An 18,777-nucleotide genomic window follows, 5' to 3' on the forward strand; every position below is an offset into this window, starting at 1 on the left:
AGATTTTCAACCAAAAGTTATCCAAAAAGATAAGGAAGGACACTTTTTACTCATGGAAAAAAATCTAACAACATGAATTCTCGATCCTGAACATTTATGTTCCAAATACATGAGCACCCACATTCATAAAAGAAACCCTACTAAAGCTCAATGTATATATTGCACCACACACAATAATAGTGGGAGACTTCAACACTCCACTCTCATCAAAGGACAGATCATGGAAGCAGAAATAGAACAGAGACACAGCAAAACTAGCAGAGGATATTAACCAAATGGAATTGATAGACATCTACAGAACATTTCATCCTAAAACAAAAGAATATACCTTTTTCTCAGCACTTCACGGCACCTTTTCCAAAATTGACCATACATTTGGACACAAAACAAGCCTCAACAGATATAAAATGATTGAAATACTCCCATGCATCCTATCAGATCACCATGGACTAAGCTGGTCTTTAATAACAACAAAGACAACAAAAAGCCCACATACATATGGAAGGTGAACAATGCACTACTCAATGATAACATGGTCAAGGAAGAAATAAAGAAAGAAATTAAGGATATTTTAGAATTTCATGAAAATGAAGGTACAACATACCCAAACTTATGGGATGCAAAGAAAGCAGTACTAAAAGGAAAACTCATAACTCTGAGTGCCTCAAAAAGAAACTAGAGAGAGCATACACTAGCAGCTTGACAACACATTTGAAAGCTCTAGAACAAAAATAAGCAGATACACCCAAGAGGAGCAGATGGCAGGAAATAATCAAACTCAGAGCAGAAATTAACCAAGTAGAAACAAGATGAACTATACAAAGAATCAACAAAACCAGGAGCCGTTCTTTGAGAAAAATCAACAAGATTGATAAACCGTTAGCCAGACTAACTAGAGGACACAGAGAAAGTATCCAAATTAACAAAATAAGAAATGAAAGTGGAGACATAACAACAGAAACTGAGGAAATTCGAGAAATCGTCAGATCCTACTACAAAAGCCTATACTCAACAAAACTAGAAAATCTAGAGGAAATGGACAGATTCCTAGACAGATACCAGATACCAAAGTTAATTCAGGATCAGATAAACCATCTAAACAGGCCCATAACCCCTAAAGAAATAGAAGCAGTCATCAAAAGCCTCCAAAAAAGAAAAGCCCAGGACCAGATAGATTCAATGCAGAATTCTATCAGACCTTCATAGAAGACCTAATACCAATACTCTCCAAACTATTCCACAAAATAGAGACAGAGGGAACACTACCCAACTCATTCTTTGAAGCCACAATTACTCTCATTCCTAAACCACACAAAGACCCTACAAGTAAAGAGAATGTCAGACCAATCTCCCTCATAAACATTGATGCAAAAATATTCAATAAAATTCTTGCAAACCAAATCCAAGAACACATCAAAATGATCATTCACCATGATCAAGTAGACTTCATCCCTGGGATACAGGGATGGTTCAATAGACAGAAATCTATCAAAGTAATCCACCATATAAACAAACTCAAAGAAAAAAAAATCACATGATCATCTCACTAGAAACTGAGAAAGCATTTGACAAAATTCAACACTTTTCATGTTAAAAGTCCTGGAATCCAAGAACAGGAATCCAAGGCCCACACCTAAACATAGTAAAAGCAATATACAGCAAACCAGTAGCCAACATCAAACTAAATAGTGAGAAACTTAAAGCAATCCCACTAAAATCAAGGCTGCCCACTCTCCCCTACCTATTCAATATAGTATTGGAAGTCCTGGCCAGAGCAATTAGACAACAAAAGAAAGTCAAAGGGATACAAATTGGAAAGAAAGAAGTCAAAATATCACTATTTGCCGATGACATGATAGCATACTTAAGTGACCCCAAAAATGGGACTTCATGAGATCGAAAAGTTTCTGTAAGGCTAAGGACACTGTCAACAAAACAAAACGGCAGCCAACAGACTGGAAAAGAATCTTTTCCAATCCTACATCTGATAGAGGTCTAATATCCATTAATATACAAAGAACTCAAGAAGTTAGACCCCAGAGAATCAAACAATCCTATTAAAAAATGGGGTATACTCTATCAGCAGCATGTGGCAGCGAAATGTCTCACAGGAAATTCTCAGCTCCTAGGCATGGGTCCTTGGGCTTCTTGCCTCGGAAACGCAGCAGCCGGCATCGTGGGAAAGTGAAGAGCTTCCCCAAGGATGACCCTTCCAAGCCTGTGCCTCTCACAGCCTTTCTAGGGTACAAGGCTGGCATGACCCACATCAACTGAGAAGTTGACAGGCTAGGATCTAAGGTGAACAAGAAAGAAGTCGCGGAGGCTGTGACCATTGTAGAAACCCCACCCATGGTGATTGTGGGCATTGTGGGATATATGGAAACCCCACGAGGCCTCCGGACCTTCAAGACTGTATTTGCTGAGCATATCAGCGATGAGTGTAAAGAGCATTTCTATAGGAACTGGCACAAATCTAAGAAGCCTTTCATTAAATACTGTAAGAAATGGCAGGATGGCACAGGCAAGGAGCATCTGGAAAAGGACTTCAACAGCATGAAGAAGTACGGCCAGGTCATCTGCACACTCAAATGCGTCTGCTTCTTCTGTGCCAGAAGAAGACACATTTAATGAAAATACAGCTGAATGGGGGCACTGTGACTGAAAAGCTGAATGGGCCCAAGAGAGGCTGGAGCAGCAGGTTCCTGTGCACCAGGTGTTCGGCCAGGATGAGATGATTGATGTCATCGGAGTGACAAAAGGCAAAGGGTACAAAGGGGTGACCAGTCGTTGGCAAAGAAACTGCCTCGAAACTCATCGAGGTCTGCGCAAAGTTGCCTGTATTGAAGCCTGGCATCCTGCCCGTGTAGCCTTCTCTGTGGCTCGAGCTGGGCAGACAGGCTACCATCACCAAACAGAGATTAACAAGATTGACAAGATTGGTCAAGGCTACATCATCAAGGATGGTAAACTGATCAAGAATGCATCTACTGACTATGACCTGTCTGACAAGAGCATCAACCCACTGGGTAGCTTTGTACATTATGGTGAGGTGACCAATGACTTCTTCATGTTCAAAGGATGTGTGGTGGGAACCAAGAAGCGAGTGCTTACTCTTCAAAAGTCCTTGCTGGTTCAGACCAAAAGTCGGGCTCTGGAGAAGATTGATCTGAAGTTTATCGACACCACCTCCAAGTTTGGCCATGGTTGTTTCCAGACCATGGAGGAGAAGAAAGCCTTCTTGGGACCACTCAAGAAAGATCGCATTGCCAAGGAGGAAGGTACTTGATGCCAGGAGTACTTTGTACAGCTGGTTGGGTCTCATCAATAAAATGTTTCCAATAACAAAAAATATGGGGTACAGAACTAAACAAAGAATTCTCAACTGAGGAATATCAAATGGCCAAGAAACAACTAAGGAAATGTTCAACATCCCTAGTCATCAGGGAAATGCGCAAATTTAAACAACTCTGAGATTCCACCTCACACCAGTCAGAATGGCTAAGATCAAAAACTCAGATGACAGCAGATGCTGGCGAGGATGTGGAGAAAGAGGAACACTCCTCCACTATTGGTGGGGTTGTAAACTGGTACAAGCACTCTGGAAATCAGTCTGGGGGTTCCTCAGAAAACTGGACATAGTACTACCTGAAGACCCAGCTGTTCCACTTCTGGGCATATACCCCAAAGATGCTCCAATATATAATGAGGACACATGCTTCACCATGTTCATAGCAGCCTTATTTATAGTAGTCAGAAGCTAGAAAGAACCCAGTATATGAATGGATATAGAAATTGTGGTACATTTACACAATGGTATACTACTCAGCTATTAGAAACAATGACTTTATGAAATTCCTAGGCAAATGGATGGAACTAGGGAATATCATCCTGAGTGAGGTAACCCAGTCACAAAAGAACACACATGGTGTGCACTAACTGATAATTGGATACTAGTCCCAGGAAGCTCTGAATACCCAAGAAACAACTCTCAGACAATATGAAGCTCAAAAAGAAGGAAGGCCAAAATGTGGAAGCCTCAGTCCTTCTTAGAAAAAAAAAATAAGTATATAGCACCCTCTCAGAGTGTAGCACACCTGAACCTTAAATCATTCATAATTCAAGAGCTAAGAATGCAGCCTTGTGGCAATTCTTGGTATTTAAAAATCATTATGTTTAATCTTTACACACCAAGAAAACTTTGACTATTTCTATGTTACATTTTGTTTTATATGTACCTTATGGTCATTGTAACTAGTAAGATTTCAATGCATACTATCAAACCTTTAAAAAAAATCAAATACAGACAAAAATATATTTATATAGTTTTATGCAAAAATGCTTTTAAAATCTGTACATTTATCTGTTTTTTAAAATAAAGTTGTTTAATAAAAAAAGAAAGTGTTTAAGAGTATGTTTACATGAGTGTGCAAGAGTATGTAATGGAAGAAAAAAATGTCTGAATTTTTGTTTTGGTTTGTTTTGTTTTGTTTTCTTGGTTTGATGTTTGTTTTTTGGTTTTTTGGAGAGGGGTTTGTTTTAGGGAGTTGTTTGTTTGTTTGTTGAGACAGACTATCTATGGAGTCTCCCAGTACTTTCTGGTGGGGAGTCTGACTTTTTTCTCTTAATCTTAGCCCATATGAATGTGTAGATGTGTGAGTGTGCCAGGTACTCGAAGGTGTGTGATCATGACAATGTGTGTATTTAATTGTATGAGTTAATGTGGCCATATTAGTATGTGTGAATGTAGAACATATAGGTAAGAGTGCACATAGATATGTTTTTGAGAGTTCTATGAGTGAGCTTGTGGTTCTGTGTGTTATGTGTAAGTGTGTAAGACTGTGAGCAAGAATGTGTATGGGCATTAATGTGCATGAGTGTGTAAAAGTATGTATTAGTTTAGTGCTTCATGTAGGCATGTATGCTGGTTTGAATTGGAAAAGACATCCACAGACTCATGTATATGAATGTTTGACCCATAGGGGATGGGACTATTAGGAAGTGTGGTCCTGTTGGAGAAAGTGTGTCACTATGAATGTTTGACCCATAGAGGATGGGACTATTAGGAAGTGTGGGCCTGTTGGAGAAAGTGTGTCACCATGGAGGTGGACTTTGAGGTCTTATAAGCTCAAGTATGGCCAGTGTGTATTCATTCTGCTGCTTATAGATCACGATGTAGAACTCAACTACCTCCAGCACCATGTCTGCCTTCATGAAGCCATATTTTCCACCATGATGATAATGGACTAAACCAGCCCCAGTTAAATGTCCTCCTTATACAAATCACTGTGGTCATGGTATATCTTCATAGCAATAAAACCCTAAGACAAAGGTTAGTATCAGGAGTGTGTTATTGCTATGATAGGCCTAGCCATGTTTTTGTTTAAGGGAATATGGATTTGGGGACTTTAGAAAGCAGTAGAATGTTCTATGTGGGACTTAATGGGCCATACTAGTAGAAGCATGGAAGACAGTGGCGCTGAGGTTTCAGAGGAGAAAAATCTCAGTATGTGACCTAGAGATTATTCTGTAATATTTTGGAGAAGAATGTGGCTGTTCATTGTCCTTGTCCAAAAAGTCTGCCTAAGGCTAAGGTGAACTGATTCATCAGAATAATTTGAGTTGACAAAGGAAGTCTCAAATCAACCAAGTTCAGACTCTGTGCTATGGTTCACTCTTATGAGGAGTGTTTTGATCAAGCATAGAAAGCTTAGAAATAAAAAATGTGTGGTTCAAAGAATGAAGGGACCTTCTCACCAAGATGATGCCAAAAGCAAAAAAGGGAGCTCCTGCCCCTCCCAAAGCCAAAGCCAAAGTGAGGGCCTTGAAAGCTAAGAAGGCAGTGTTAAAAGGCATTCGCAGCCACAAAAAGAAAAAGATCCAAACATCACCCACCTTCCATGGTGGCCCAAAACCCTGTGGTTCTGGAGGCAGCCCAAATATCTTCAGAAGAATATACAAAAGGAAAAACAAGCTTGACCACTATGCCATTATCAAATCCCCCCTCACCAGCAAGTCATTTATGAAGAAGATAGAGAACAATGACATGTTTGTGTTCATTACAGATGTCAAGGCCAACAAGCACCAGCTCAAACCACCGGTGAAGAAACTCTATGACATTGGTGTGGCCTTGATGAGGCCTGACAGAGACAAAGACTTTGTCCTCTTGGCTACTGATTATGATGCTCTAGTTGTTGCCAGTGTAGAGGACCCTCTACTCTGAGTCCAGATGGCTAATTCAAAATATATACTTCTTTCACCATAAAAAGAAACAAACAAACAAAAATAAAAGGAGTAAAGGGGCACCTAGAAGTACAATGTAGCTAAAGCCTCTGTTCAAGGATATTAAATAGCATTAATGACCTTGGGCCAAAATCCCACCCAGATAAGCTTATTGTTTATGCATTTGCAGCTTAACAAGGGATAGTTAAATCATGTTCAGCATTATAACCTGGTTAATGTTTCATTTGGAGATAAAGAAATATGATTGTGTGTCAAATTAACAACAGATGGATTGTGAAGGCTATTCTCCATTGTCAACTTGACTATATCTGGAAAGAACTACAATCCAGAATTTTAAAAGATCTTGTGAAAAGGAATTAAAGAAAAGTTTAGGTCCAGGCCTGGTGGTGCATGCCTTTAATCCCAGAAGACAGAAGCAAGCAGATCCCTCTACAGAGCAAGTTTCATGACTGACAAGCTGAGGTAGGAAAGAAAACCATTGAAAACAGAAAGTTAGTGGCTGGAGAGGTAGCTCAGTTAAGATTAAGAGCACTGACTGTTCTTCCAGAGGTCCTGAGTTCAATTCCCAGCAACCACATGGTGGCTCAAAACCATCTGTAATAGAATCTAATGCCCACTTCTGGTGTGTCTGAAGACAGCTACATTGTACTCATTATAAATAAAGTAAAATTTTAAAAAATACTTTATAAATAAAAAAGGAAATAAAAAGTTGGTAAAGATGTAATTGAACAAAGGGGCCATGAACAAAGGGGCCATGTTCCAGCCCCAGCAAGCAGCAGGACTCAGCAGCTTTGGCCATGTGGCTCTGGCTTTAAAGTCAAGAATAGAATGGGTTACTGGGATAATTCATGCTGGTCAGCTGGAGCTAAGAGACTAGCAGTGATTAAGAAAAAACCAGTATCACTGAGGTGAAATCTTCTGGGAATTGTTTTCTGAGAGGACAAAGAAGCTGTGTTCCAGAGAGCCAAGATGGTACCTCATGCTGCAGCTAGACCTAGTAATGTGTAAGAATCACAAAAGTGATACTGGCTTCAAAGGCATGAAGGGGTCATGGAGAGTAGCTGAGACTAGGCACTTTGAAAAGCCAGGGACGGCCATTGGTGAAGACACAGCCTCCACTGCACTTGACAGTCCAAGACTGAAGAGGTCATGTGAAAAAGTTGAGGCTTTGCTTTGCACCATAGTAAAGTCTAGTTGCAGCAGAAGACCCCAGCATATTGGAGATGCCAGCACCATGGGATGATCACCAAGAGCAGCAGCAACCATGAAGTGGAGTCAACCAGATCCTAGAGTGCTAGAGGGCAGAGTTCAAGAAGTGCCCTTTGGAGGAGCCCAGACATTAGAACAAGAAGCTCTGAAGCTAAAGTTGCCTTGGAGACCCCAAGGTATTAGAGATGCTGTGAGTTATCTATTAAGGAAAGTTGCTAACAGAGAGTGGAACAAGCTCAAGAGAAAGAACTGTGTTGCAGTCAACAAAGCAGAAAGGAGTTAGACATCAGACACGGAGATGCAGAGTTTGGAGTTAGCCAAGGTGGGTTTTGGTCTTGCTTTGATCCAATATTTCCTCACTGTGATGTTTTGGAATGGTAATGTATACCCTGTGCCATGATATGTTGGGAGTATATAATCTGCTTTTTTATTTTAATTTTATAGGACATTACAGTTAAAAGATTGCATGAATCTCAGAAGAGACTTTGAACTTTGGACTTTTAACATTTATGAGATTATTACAGACTATGGAGACTTTGAACCTAGATTAAATATATTTTTATTATACTATGGCTAGATATGGACCTCATAGATTCACATATCTGAGCAAACCTATGGGGGCTAGGAAGTGGTATTTGTTGGTTTGAATATGCTTAGCCTGGGGCTGGAGAGATGGCTCAGCAGTTAAGAGCACTGACTGCTCTTCTAGAGGCCCTAAATTCAATTCCCAGCAACCACATGGTGGCTCACAACCATCTGTAATGGGATTCAAGGTCCTCTTCTGGTGTTGCTAAAGACAGCAACAGTGTGCTCATATAAATAATAAATAATAATTTTTTAAAAGAATATGCTTGGCCCATGGTAGGTGGCACTACAAGGAGGTGTGGCCTTCTTGCAATAGGTGTGGACTTATGGGAAGAAGTGTGTCACCATGTAGGTGGACTTTGAGGTCCTATGCTCAAACTCCACCTAGTGTAGCAGAGACCCTCCTCCTGACTGCCTGCAGAAGACAGTCTCCTGCCTGCCTTTGGATCAGGATGCAGAACTCTTGGCTCTTCCAGAACCATGTCTGCCTGTACACTGCCATGCATCCTACCATGATGATGACGGACTGAACCTCTAAAACTGTAAGCCAGCCCCAATGAAATGTTTCCTGTATAAAAGTTGCCTTGTCTCCTGACAGCAATGAAGCCCTAAGTAAAACAAGGGTTAATGGGGTTTTTTGTTAGCCCTTTTATATTTATGCTTCTAAGAACAGAATTCAAGACCACATGAGCTAGTCATATACATACTAAGTTACACCCCAATACCTTGGACTTAAATATGTGCAAGACAATTAAGACTTAAGAGAAACTGATTTCAATTGGATATACTCAAACATGTACATATATGTACAGATAAGCACACATACAAACATATATGTATGAGTAAACTATTTTCCTATATAGAGCAATAAGCTACATGTGCAGTCACATGAACATGTGTGCATTTTATACATATAGACACAGTACTCACACAGGCACACAGTTCACATATATGAGTGAAGACACATATAGATATGTATATGCATGCATACATATTTTTTTCATATGCTTACAAGCACTTGTAAACATATAAACCCAGGCACTCATTTACTTACAAGTTCAGACATTCACACATGTACATATGCATAGGTACACACATGGATACACAAGTGTGCATACAAATGTACTCATGTATACACTTGTACATAAACACACATGTAGGCTCTAAGGCATATATATGCCTTGGATATATATGTAATGTGGTACACATAGTACCCACAGGTAAACACATGGGGCCACATACATGTATACATGCATACATTCACATTTAGACACACATATTCACACATATAAACATGGATGCACTTTTATGTAATAGTACATATATGAACATGCAAACACATGCATTCACTAGCATGTAGTACACAGAAACACATTTGAATACACATGTGTGTTTTTATATTATCAAATTCACGTGTACAAATGCACTGTGTATAAGCACCTATATTCACACACATATAAATGTGTGCGTATATATAATATATATGCATACAAAATCAACATATCAGTCCACATGTTTCCAAACATGTGCACATGTTCATATGTGCATATATAAGTACACAGGTACCAACATGCATCCAGATCTTATTCTTTTTATATTTGAACACATATAAACATGGTATCAGACACAAACATATATGTATATGCATATACACATATAAATGTCCATGCTGGCAAACACATGGATCCATATAATTACTGGCACTTATGTGTACACACATTCATGTGACCTAAACAAATACACACATGTGAGCAACATTGTAATGCTGCTGCCATCCACTTTTGGGTAGTGCCTTCATAGCATAGAGAACTACCTATAAAACAGGCCTTAATCGTCTATTCCTCGACCAACCAATCATGAAGCCATGGCTCAAACTGCAAATCAGAAGGTATTATAACTTCGGTTGGAACTACAGGCATTTGAGGAAATTCCTTATGTAACTTGGAATCACTATCATGCACCACTTCTGTTTGTTGTACACATAGAACTTTATGGCTTGGTGGGTCGGTTACACTTATGATGGACATCTTAGGTCACATAGTAACTTGGTTTCTCATTTCCAAGTGTTCCATTTTCCATTAAGGCTTAATAGTGGGCATGCCAAGAGCTGTCACTAAAAGGGGAGTCTACCTATGACGGCAGGCTCTCATCCAAAAATCCCAAGCGCCTCCTCTGTGACCAACCTGTAGAGGCCTTACAGATGTTCTAAAACAGCATCCCAGCCTGCCTCTGATGCCAATACATTTCTTTGATCATATGGCCCAAGTGATAAAGCACACTGCACAGAAGCTTGGACTCATTGATGCTTAAGTAGGGTGCTGCTTCTAAATCTGAGCATGCCCACTAACACTGTGTTTCTGTCTGAGTGGGAGGCACTAGGTGCAGTTTGACGTCTATCTTAGAAGGAGTATCTCTGCATGCCCCACACCACCAGACTGCAGCAATGTTACTGATATAGAATGGTCTTGAATTTTGTTTGAATTTATTTCTTACTTCTCTCATGCACATAGCAAGTCTAGACTGCTTGCTTCCTGCTGTCCTCTTGGTCCAATCAGAAAAATACTATTAAGGTAATGAAGCAATGTGATAACTTATGGATCAAGTTCTCTGCCATATTAGACAGAATTATCTAAGCGAACAAAATGAATGAATTTATTTACACACACACACACACACATATATATATATGTGTGTGTGTGTGTGTGTGTGTGTGTGTGTGTGTAATTTATTTTCTACAATTAAATTTAATCATTGAATTGCTAGTTTTATATTAATATGTTTTATATATCAAATATATTTAATATTTAATATATATGTTAAAGGAAATTAGGTTGGATTTTAGGATGCTGTCCAGAAAATCTCATACCAGAAAGGCCAAAAATCTGATATTCATTCAGTCCACAACTCAGGTTCCAGGAAAATTCATGCACTCATGTGCACATACACACATACAGAGACAGAGACAGAGAGAAAGCAAAGTACACAGAGAGAAAGTTCCCCTTCAGAGCAAAGAAAGGACTATTTACTTTCTCCTCTGGAGGGCTGGGGGCTTTAAATGTTGTTATTAGCCTGGAATGAATCCTATTCCCTTGATTCTGGATTGGCTTAAACAACAAACAGGGAGTTTGCGGCTTCAGATAAGTATGTGTTCATGGTGGTATAGGGCAGGGCTTCTTCTCCTAATCTTGGATTGGTCAACCTAGACAAAAAAAAGGGGGGAGGGGAGCTGATAGGACCAAAGCTTCAGGTAACAGTTAAACAGCACTGGTCTGAACCTATCTTTCTATCCAGGAACAGTTATGCAAATAGGAAGGTCCTGCTGGTGAGAGAAAGCCTGCCGGGTCTTTGTCTTGAGTCAGGTAATAAAGAAGTTGTTGGCCATGTTTTGTTATCTGACTATGTCACATTCCCTCTCTCTCTGCGATAAGGATGTTTATACCTCCTGGTCCCTCATTGTCCCCTCTCAGAGGTCACTCTAACTGCTGTTGGGGCTTTGGAGATCAGACCACTCAGACTGCTTCAAGCTGACTAAGGGGGTGATGAATGACGGAGAAATATTGTCTCTGAGGGGGGGGTCAACCTAAGAGGACATGATATGACAGAGTGTTTGGCAAAAGGGTATGTACCTGGAGCATGCTGTGTGGGTGAGGTGACATCTGTAATAGGTAAGGGGATAACTGCCATGCCTCTGGATGGTGTAGTTAGGAAGATAGTTGGAGCAATTCTGCCTTCTCAGAGAAGCAGACTGGTCAAGGAAATCATGCAAAGAATCCTTTGGCAGCTTTGTCATGGTGGTCAGTGGGTCAGTCGATTCTTTCTTTTGGCACTATTGTTCCCTACAAGATGCACATGATGGAGAGTTTGAGAATCATCCCTTCAGCTAGTTTAAGTTCAGAAATTAGACATTGGGTTTTTTCTATTGTAACAGCATGACAAGATCAATGAGGATAATTCCCCAACATCTCGCTTAGTGTAGTCTCGCTTAACACACTGAAATGTAACTATGTTACACATGTAAATGGAATTGGCTAGATGTGTATAGGAGCTTTTGAGACTGATGAGATCAGAGAAATAATGTCTTCTCTACAACTAGATTGGCATAAATTGTGTTTGACAGATCCAAGTATAACTGTGCAGTCACCTGTCCCTTTGTTATTCCAGACTTCTGCAAAGGGGATTTTTAAAAAAGAAAAAGAAAAAAAAAAAACTTCACAGGAGAAGCTAGTTGAACTGTTCCATCACCTTTGTCCAGGTGTTATTCCTGGTCGGGGCTGACACACAAAACTGAAAAGAAAATGTGGATTCCGTTCTTGTTGAGGACATAACCAAATATAAGCATCTAATTGATAATCTAAAATATATCCTCGCTGGCTCTTATAAGATTCCCAGTGATGCTCCAAAGACAACCCCTGAATAGTTTCTCTAAAACCTGTGATTTGATAACAGGGTGTCTGGTAACCTCCTTCCTTCAGGGAACATGAGCAATTATGCTGCAGAAGGAAGTGGTACAGCTGTGAAAAGTAATCTTCCATAGTAGGCTTTTAAAAAAAAAAACTTAAAGGATGGGCCTGCTTTTCTTGGCTGCAGGTGACAGCTACTGTTTTGGATTGAGACAAGATTATGATGTTCTGTATCTGAGCATCATTTTTTTTTTTATCAAAAAGGGAATCACTGGTGGAAATGGCTGTCTAAATAACATCTCTTCTAGTTAAGGCCTGTCTGTGTCCAAGGAAAGCAGTCTCAAGAACATTCTGATAATTTAATCCTTGCTTTCTTGCTAGGTGTTTAAGACCATGCAATTGACCAAAAATAACCATTTTTTCTTCCAGTTGAGGATCTGGTCCTTGGGAGTCCCTGAATCATTGGAGAAGCCTCTGCTTTTCTAGTCTCTTTATTTTGTTTTGTTTCGTGTTTTGCATAAGTGTATGTCTGTATACTGTGTGTGTGTGTGACTTGTGTCAGGGAGGCCAGAAGAGGATATTAGATCCTCCCAGAATTAGAGTTAGAGACAGTAGTGAGCTGCCATGTGGGTGCTAAGAATTAAATTCATGTCCTCTGGAAGAGCATCCAGAGACCTTAACCATTGAACCACCTCTCCAATCCTTCCTCTAATCTTCCTATTACTCGTTTTCCATCTTTGTGAGTATAAGTGAAGGGCCTTGCTTGGCTGTGGCTTTGCTTGGAAGTGTGGGAAATTTTTCCTGTTTACTTTTCTGTTTGTAGACTGGACACTGTTAGAAACTACCCAGAGAATCACCTGGTCCTCCAGCCTTGGAGTGAGATCTCCATGGTAACCCTGAACAACAGCAGATTGCATAGAGACAAAGGACATCTTCAGAGATGTTCCATAGTTCTCTGAGATAGCTGGCCTTAGAAAGCAAGAGGCAAATATAATCCTTTTAGTTACTCCGCCCACATTGGCATAGGCCTCTTTGAGGTGGGGAAGGGGATTTGTATAGTGTGAGGCTGTTAGCCTGTTTCCTGGGGCTACTCTCAGTTACCCATCTAGACAAACACCACTGCTCTGCTTCTGTTCTGCTTCCCTCCCCCTGACCCAGCTCTAGCTGCCAGCTCTTTATCAAAAGCCACACTCCTTTCCCAAACAATGTAGCTATTAGCATAGTGGGGGAGGTTCCACAGCTTACTCTGAACCAATCAGCAGCAGGCTATCCAGGTGTTAGTACTGCCTTTTGCTCCCAAGACAGCTTGCTATTTTTAGCATGATAATCTCAGAGAATCAGCTTTTTAGGGAGGGGAAAAACAATAGACCTTTACATATAGAAAGCAGGTATTGTGGGCTATAGAAATGACAATACCACATATGCTGCCAACATAGAGTGCTGTGAGCACAGAAATCAACAACTGAAAATGTAGGGTCCCTTCTTCATCACCAGTTGATACAATATGTGTTGGGGTAGATTATCACAGTCTCAAAGTATGGTTATTGAATATTCAGGTCAGTTGCCTCAATATGGTATTTTTAACTACTGTATAATATCTAGATAAAGGTTGAACAAAAATATAATTGTAAATAAGCCTTTGTTAGATACATTTTGTTTTTTAAAAGTCAGTACTTAGAACTGTTACTAAGAGTAGAATAACAATTTACAAGACATCCCCTGATTTAAGTAAAAGTTTGACATCAATGTTCTGTAAGACCCAAATTGAGTCTTATCTATTTGAGGCTCCCATGAATGAGACGAGAGATCAGGAATCGGTGCAAAAGCAAGAGGTTTATTAGCCCAGTGCACTGGGGTGGCCTACATGTAGAGGAGAGGCAACCCTGAAAGACTGTTACAAGCAGTTTTTATAATTTTAGGGGGTAAAAGTTACATCAGCAAGGTTATAATTTAAATGTATTGGCTAAGCATATTGACCTTTAAAAAAAGAACCCTGTCTGGGACCAGAGGGTCAGATGATTATCAGTCAGTACATTTTATGATTCTCCTGAGAATTCTTTTTTCAAGGAAGTCCCTTAGGCCGAGGGCAGGGTGGGCTGCTGGGCCATTGTTTCCGCATGGAAAGAAGAAGGAGAATTTAAGGAAACATAGAAATTTGAATATCCTATATATAATATCTAACTCTGTCACCTTTTACATACCCCAAATAACTTGCTCATAACATCATAACTTACATAAGCTTTAGTTTTTCTTTGCATTCCATAAACATTTAGCCATCTTAATTTTCATGTACAAATCTTGTTTTCCTAAAAATATTCCATTTTCACATTTTTTAAACATTTTCTTGTTAAAATGTTTTAATGACATGAACAAATGTATCTGTCATCTGTTGTGAAAATTTTCTCCCTGGAAAACTATCCAGTGTCTACCTCTCTACACAACCCTTCAGTTGAGGTTAAGAAACGTAGGTGGGAGACTCTGTGCACTTCAGAATGGCCAGCCTTCCAGACTGGCTGGCCTGCAGGGAGCTCCTTCTCTCTGCCTCTTGTCTTGGCTGTCAAGAGGCATGTATTTGGTCCTGGCCCTAAGAGTCACCCAGATCAAATACTGTATATCATAGTCTGGGAGAACCTGGTTGCTGACCCCTCCACATGGGTACGACCTTTTGATTCCCCTCCAGAGACTGCAGGAGTGCCTGTTTGAGCCCTACAAAATGGGCCTAAAAGGAAGTCTCCCCACCACGGATGCTGATCTCCTGGTCCTTGATTTCCCTCCCCCTTACCCCCCTTTTCTTCTACCTCAAGCAACACCAGAGACCGGACCTCCAATAGGCCCCTCAGCTCCTCCTACTCCAGCAGGACAAGATGTGCCCAACCCACAGAGGCTAGCTCAGGGGACACACAGCTGTCTCAGGACAGTCTCTGAACACACATTTTGCCCCTCAGGGCTTATGGCCACCCTGATGACCAAGGCAACAGCCTCTGCAGTATTGGCCATTTTCCTCAGCCAATTTGTACAACTGGAAAACTCATTACCCATCTTTTTCTGAGAACCCACAGGCTTTGACTAATTTAGTTGAGTCACTCCTCTTCTCTCACCAACCCACCTGGGACAATGCCAGCAGCTGCACCAGGTCCTCTTTACCACAGAGGAGAATCAGTTTATCATCCTTGAAGCTCAAAAGAATGTCCCAAGGGTAGATGGGCACCCCTACCTTTTGCCAGGTTTTCTACTGACCAGACCATACTGGAACTTCGACACCCGTGAAAGTAGGGAGCACCTAAAGGTCTACTGCCAGACACTAATGGCAGGTCTGGGGGGAGGGAGGCAACAAGTCACCCCACCAATTTGACCAAGGTAAGAGAGTTGGTACAAGCCCGAACCAATCTCCTGCCTTTTTAGAATGACTCATGGAGGCTTTCTACCAATATACTCCTTATAATCCCAGCAGTGAAGAACACAAGGCTATCATTTCTGTTGCCTTTATTGATCAGTCTAATAGAGACATTAGAAAGAAGTTACAGAAACTTTAAAGATTACAGGATAACTCTTTAAGAGAGTTAGAGTAGGTAGCTGAAAAAGTGTATCATAATAGAGAGACAGAGGAAGAGAAAAAAGAAAGAAGGCAGAAGGAACAGGAAGTGAGAAAGCTTAAGAGAGATAAAAGACAGGAAAGGAATTTGCATGAGATACTAGTTGTCTTAGTCAGGGTTTCTATTCCTGTACAAACATCATGACCAAGAAGCAAGTTGGGGAGGAAAGTTTATTCAGCTTACACTTCCACATTGCTGTTCATCACTAAAGGAAGTCAGGACTGGAACTCAAGGAGGCCAGGAAACAGGAGCTAATGTAGAAGCCATGGAGGGATGTTTCTTACAGGCTTGCTCAGCTTACTTTCTTATAGAACTCAGGTCTACCAGCCCAGGGATGGCACCACCCACAATGGGCTGGGCCCTCCCCGATTGATCACTAGTTGAGAAAATGCCTTACAGCTGGATCTCATGGAGTCATTTCCTCAACTGAGGCTCCTTTCTCTGTGCTAACTCCAGCTTGTGTCAACCTGACACAAAACCAACCAGTACACTAGCCACTGTAATTAGAAAAACTAGGGAACCTAGTAGGACAACACCTGGCAACAAGAGGGAACCCTTGGCCAAGGATCAATGTGCTTACTGTAAAGAAAGAGGCCAGTGGGCAAGAAGCTGTCCTAGAAGCAAGAAAAAGGTAGCCTACAAAGCTGAAAGGAAATACTCAAGTCTCAAGATATTGATTGTGCAGGAAGACAGTGATTAAGGGGGACAGAATTTGGACCCCCTCCTCGAGCCCAGGGTAACCCTTAAAGTGGGGTGGGGGAAGCCCATTCACTTTCTTGTGAACACCAGAGCCCAGCACTCAGTTCTCTTGCAATCTGATGGACCCATTTCAAACAAGAAATCCTGGGTCCAGGAGGCTACAGGAAATAAGCAGTACTCATGGACTACCCGAAGAATGGTGGACCTCGGGGTGGGCCGGGTATCCCACTCGTTTATTGTCATCCCTGAATGCCTGTACCCCCTCTTGGGGAGAGACCTTCTCACTAAGATGGGAGTGCATATCCATTTCCTCCCAGAAGGGCCACAGATTAAAGGTTGGCAGGGAGCGTCCATCCAGGAGCTGACTCTTAAAGGAGAAGATGAGTACCTACTATTTAAAGACAGAGAGAGGGAAACTCAAAATATAGACTGATGGTTACAGATTATCCACAAGCATGGGCTGAGACGGTGGGGATAGGGAAGGCCAAACACCAGCCCCTGTCCATGTAAAACTGAAAGCCCAGTCCAGCCCAATAAATGTCCAAGAGCATCCCATGTCCAGAGATGCTCAAAACAGGATCCATGTGTCTCCTTCAGCTGGGGATCCTGCAGAAGTGCCAATCAGCCTGGAATACACCACTACTTCTCGTGTGGAAACTGGACTAATGACTATCAAACAGTCCAGGACCTCAGGGAAGTGAACAAGAGGATGACTGACCTCCACCCAATGGTCCTAACCCCATATAACCTGTTAAGCTCTCTGCTTCCCTCCAGGACCTGGTATACAGTCTTAGACCTTAACTATGCCTTCTGCCTACCACTGGCTCCTCAGAGACAGGAGTACTTTGCCTTTGAGTGGAGAGACCCAGAGTCTGGAATGACTCGCCTACCATAAGGCTTCAAAAACTTCCCCACTATCTTCGATGAGGTCCTGCATCAAGATCTGGCCACATTTTGTACCACCAACCACCAGGTAACACTTTTACAATTTGTAGATGATCTTCTCTTGGCAGTTCCCAGTAAGGAATTGTGTTTTGAGGTGACAAGACACCTTCTTGCTGAACTAGAAGAACTGGGATATCATGCTTCAGCTAAGAAAGCTCAAATATACAACCAGCAGGTTAGTTACCTGGGGTATTGCTAAAAGCGGGAAAAAGATGGCTCTCGGAGGCCAGAAAAGAAACTGTGTTCCACATTCTACCACCTACCAGCCATAAACAAGTCAGAGAGTTCTTGGGAACTGCTGGCTTTGCCACCTGTGGATACCTGGGTTCGCTGAAATAGCAGCCCCCACTTTACCTGCTCACCAAAATCAAACAGCCTTTCATTTGGGAAGAGAAAGAACAGTGGGCATTTGATGACATTCAAAGGGCCCTGGTGTCAGCACCTGCACTGGGCCTCCCAGATATGACAAAACAAAGCCCTCCCATTTGTTCGTGGCTGAGAGTAAAGGCATAAAAAAGGGGGGGTTTTACCCAGAAACTGGAGCCATGGAAGAGGCCAGTAGCATACCTGTAAAAGAAACTTGACACTGTGGTGGTAGGGTGGCCAGCATGCCTTCACATCATAGCAGCAGTCACCGTGCTGGTTAAAGATGCAGATAAACTGACTATGGGGTAGGACTTGGTAGTATCTGCTCCCAATGCACTGGAGAGTGCTGTTCACCAACTTTCTGATTGATGGCTTACCAATGCCTGCATGCCCCATTATCAGACTCTGCTGCTTAACTCTGACCACATCATGTTCACTCCCCTGACAGGCCTAAACCCAGCCACCCTACTCCCAGACCCTGACCTTGAGTCCCCCATCTACGATTGTCAGCAAGTGCTGGCTAAAGCACATGACTGGCACAAAGACCTCTCAAACCAGCCCCTGGCAGATGCTGAGGCCACATGGTTCACAGACAGGAATAGCTTCCTGAAAGGGGGAAGATGGAGGGCGGGGATAGCTGTGTTGGATGGATGAAGGATAGTGTGGGCACAGGCCCTACCAGAAGGAACCTCGGCCCAGAAGGCTGAAATATTGCCCTCAAGACCCTAGAACTGGGAAAG

The 18,777-nt window shown here is 41.6% G+C and overlaps 1 protein-coding gene and 1 pseudogene across 2 annotated transcripts; both read left to right on the forward strand.

The window, feature by feature from the left end:
• Positions 1-2,100: 2,100 nt before the first annotated feature.
• Positions 2,101-3,286, forward strand: LOC308418906 (large ribosomal subunit protein uL3-like; annotated as a pseudogene). The gene has a single exon. The product of its transcript is annotated as a large ribosomal subunit protein uL3-like (transcript).
• Positions 3,287-5,758: 2,472 nt separating this feature from the next.
• On the forward strand, positions 5,759-6,220 carry LOC308418907 (large ribosomal subunit protein uL23-like; the record flags this gene model as incomplete). The annotated part of the gene is made up of 1 exon (XM_080914434.1): positions 5,759-6,220. One exon carries the CDS (start codon positions 5,759-5,761, stop codon positions 6,218-6,220), a length of 462 nt encoding a protein of 153 aa, XP_080770560.1.
• Positions 6,221-18,777: the final 12,557 nt, after the last annotated feature.

Source organism: Micromys minutus (genome assembly GCF_963924665.1).
Source record: "Micromys minutus genome assembly, chromosome: 3".
Lineage (NCBI taxonomy): Eukaryota > Metazoa > Chordata > Mammalia > Rodentia > Muridae > Micromys > Micromys minutus.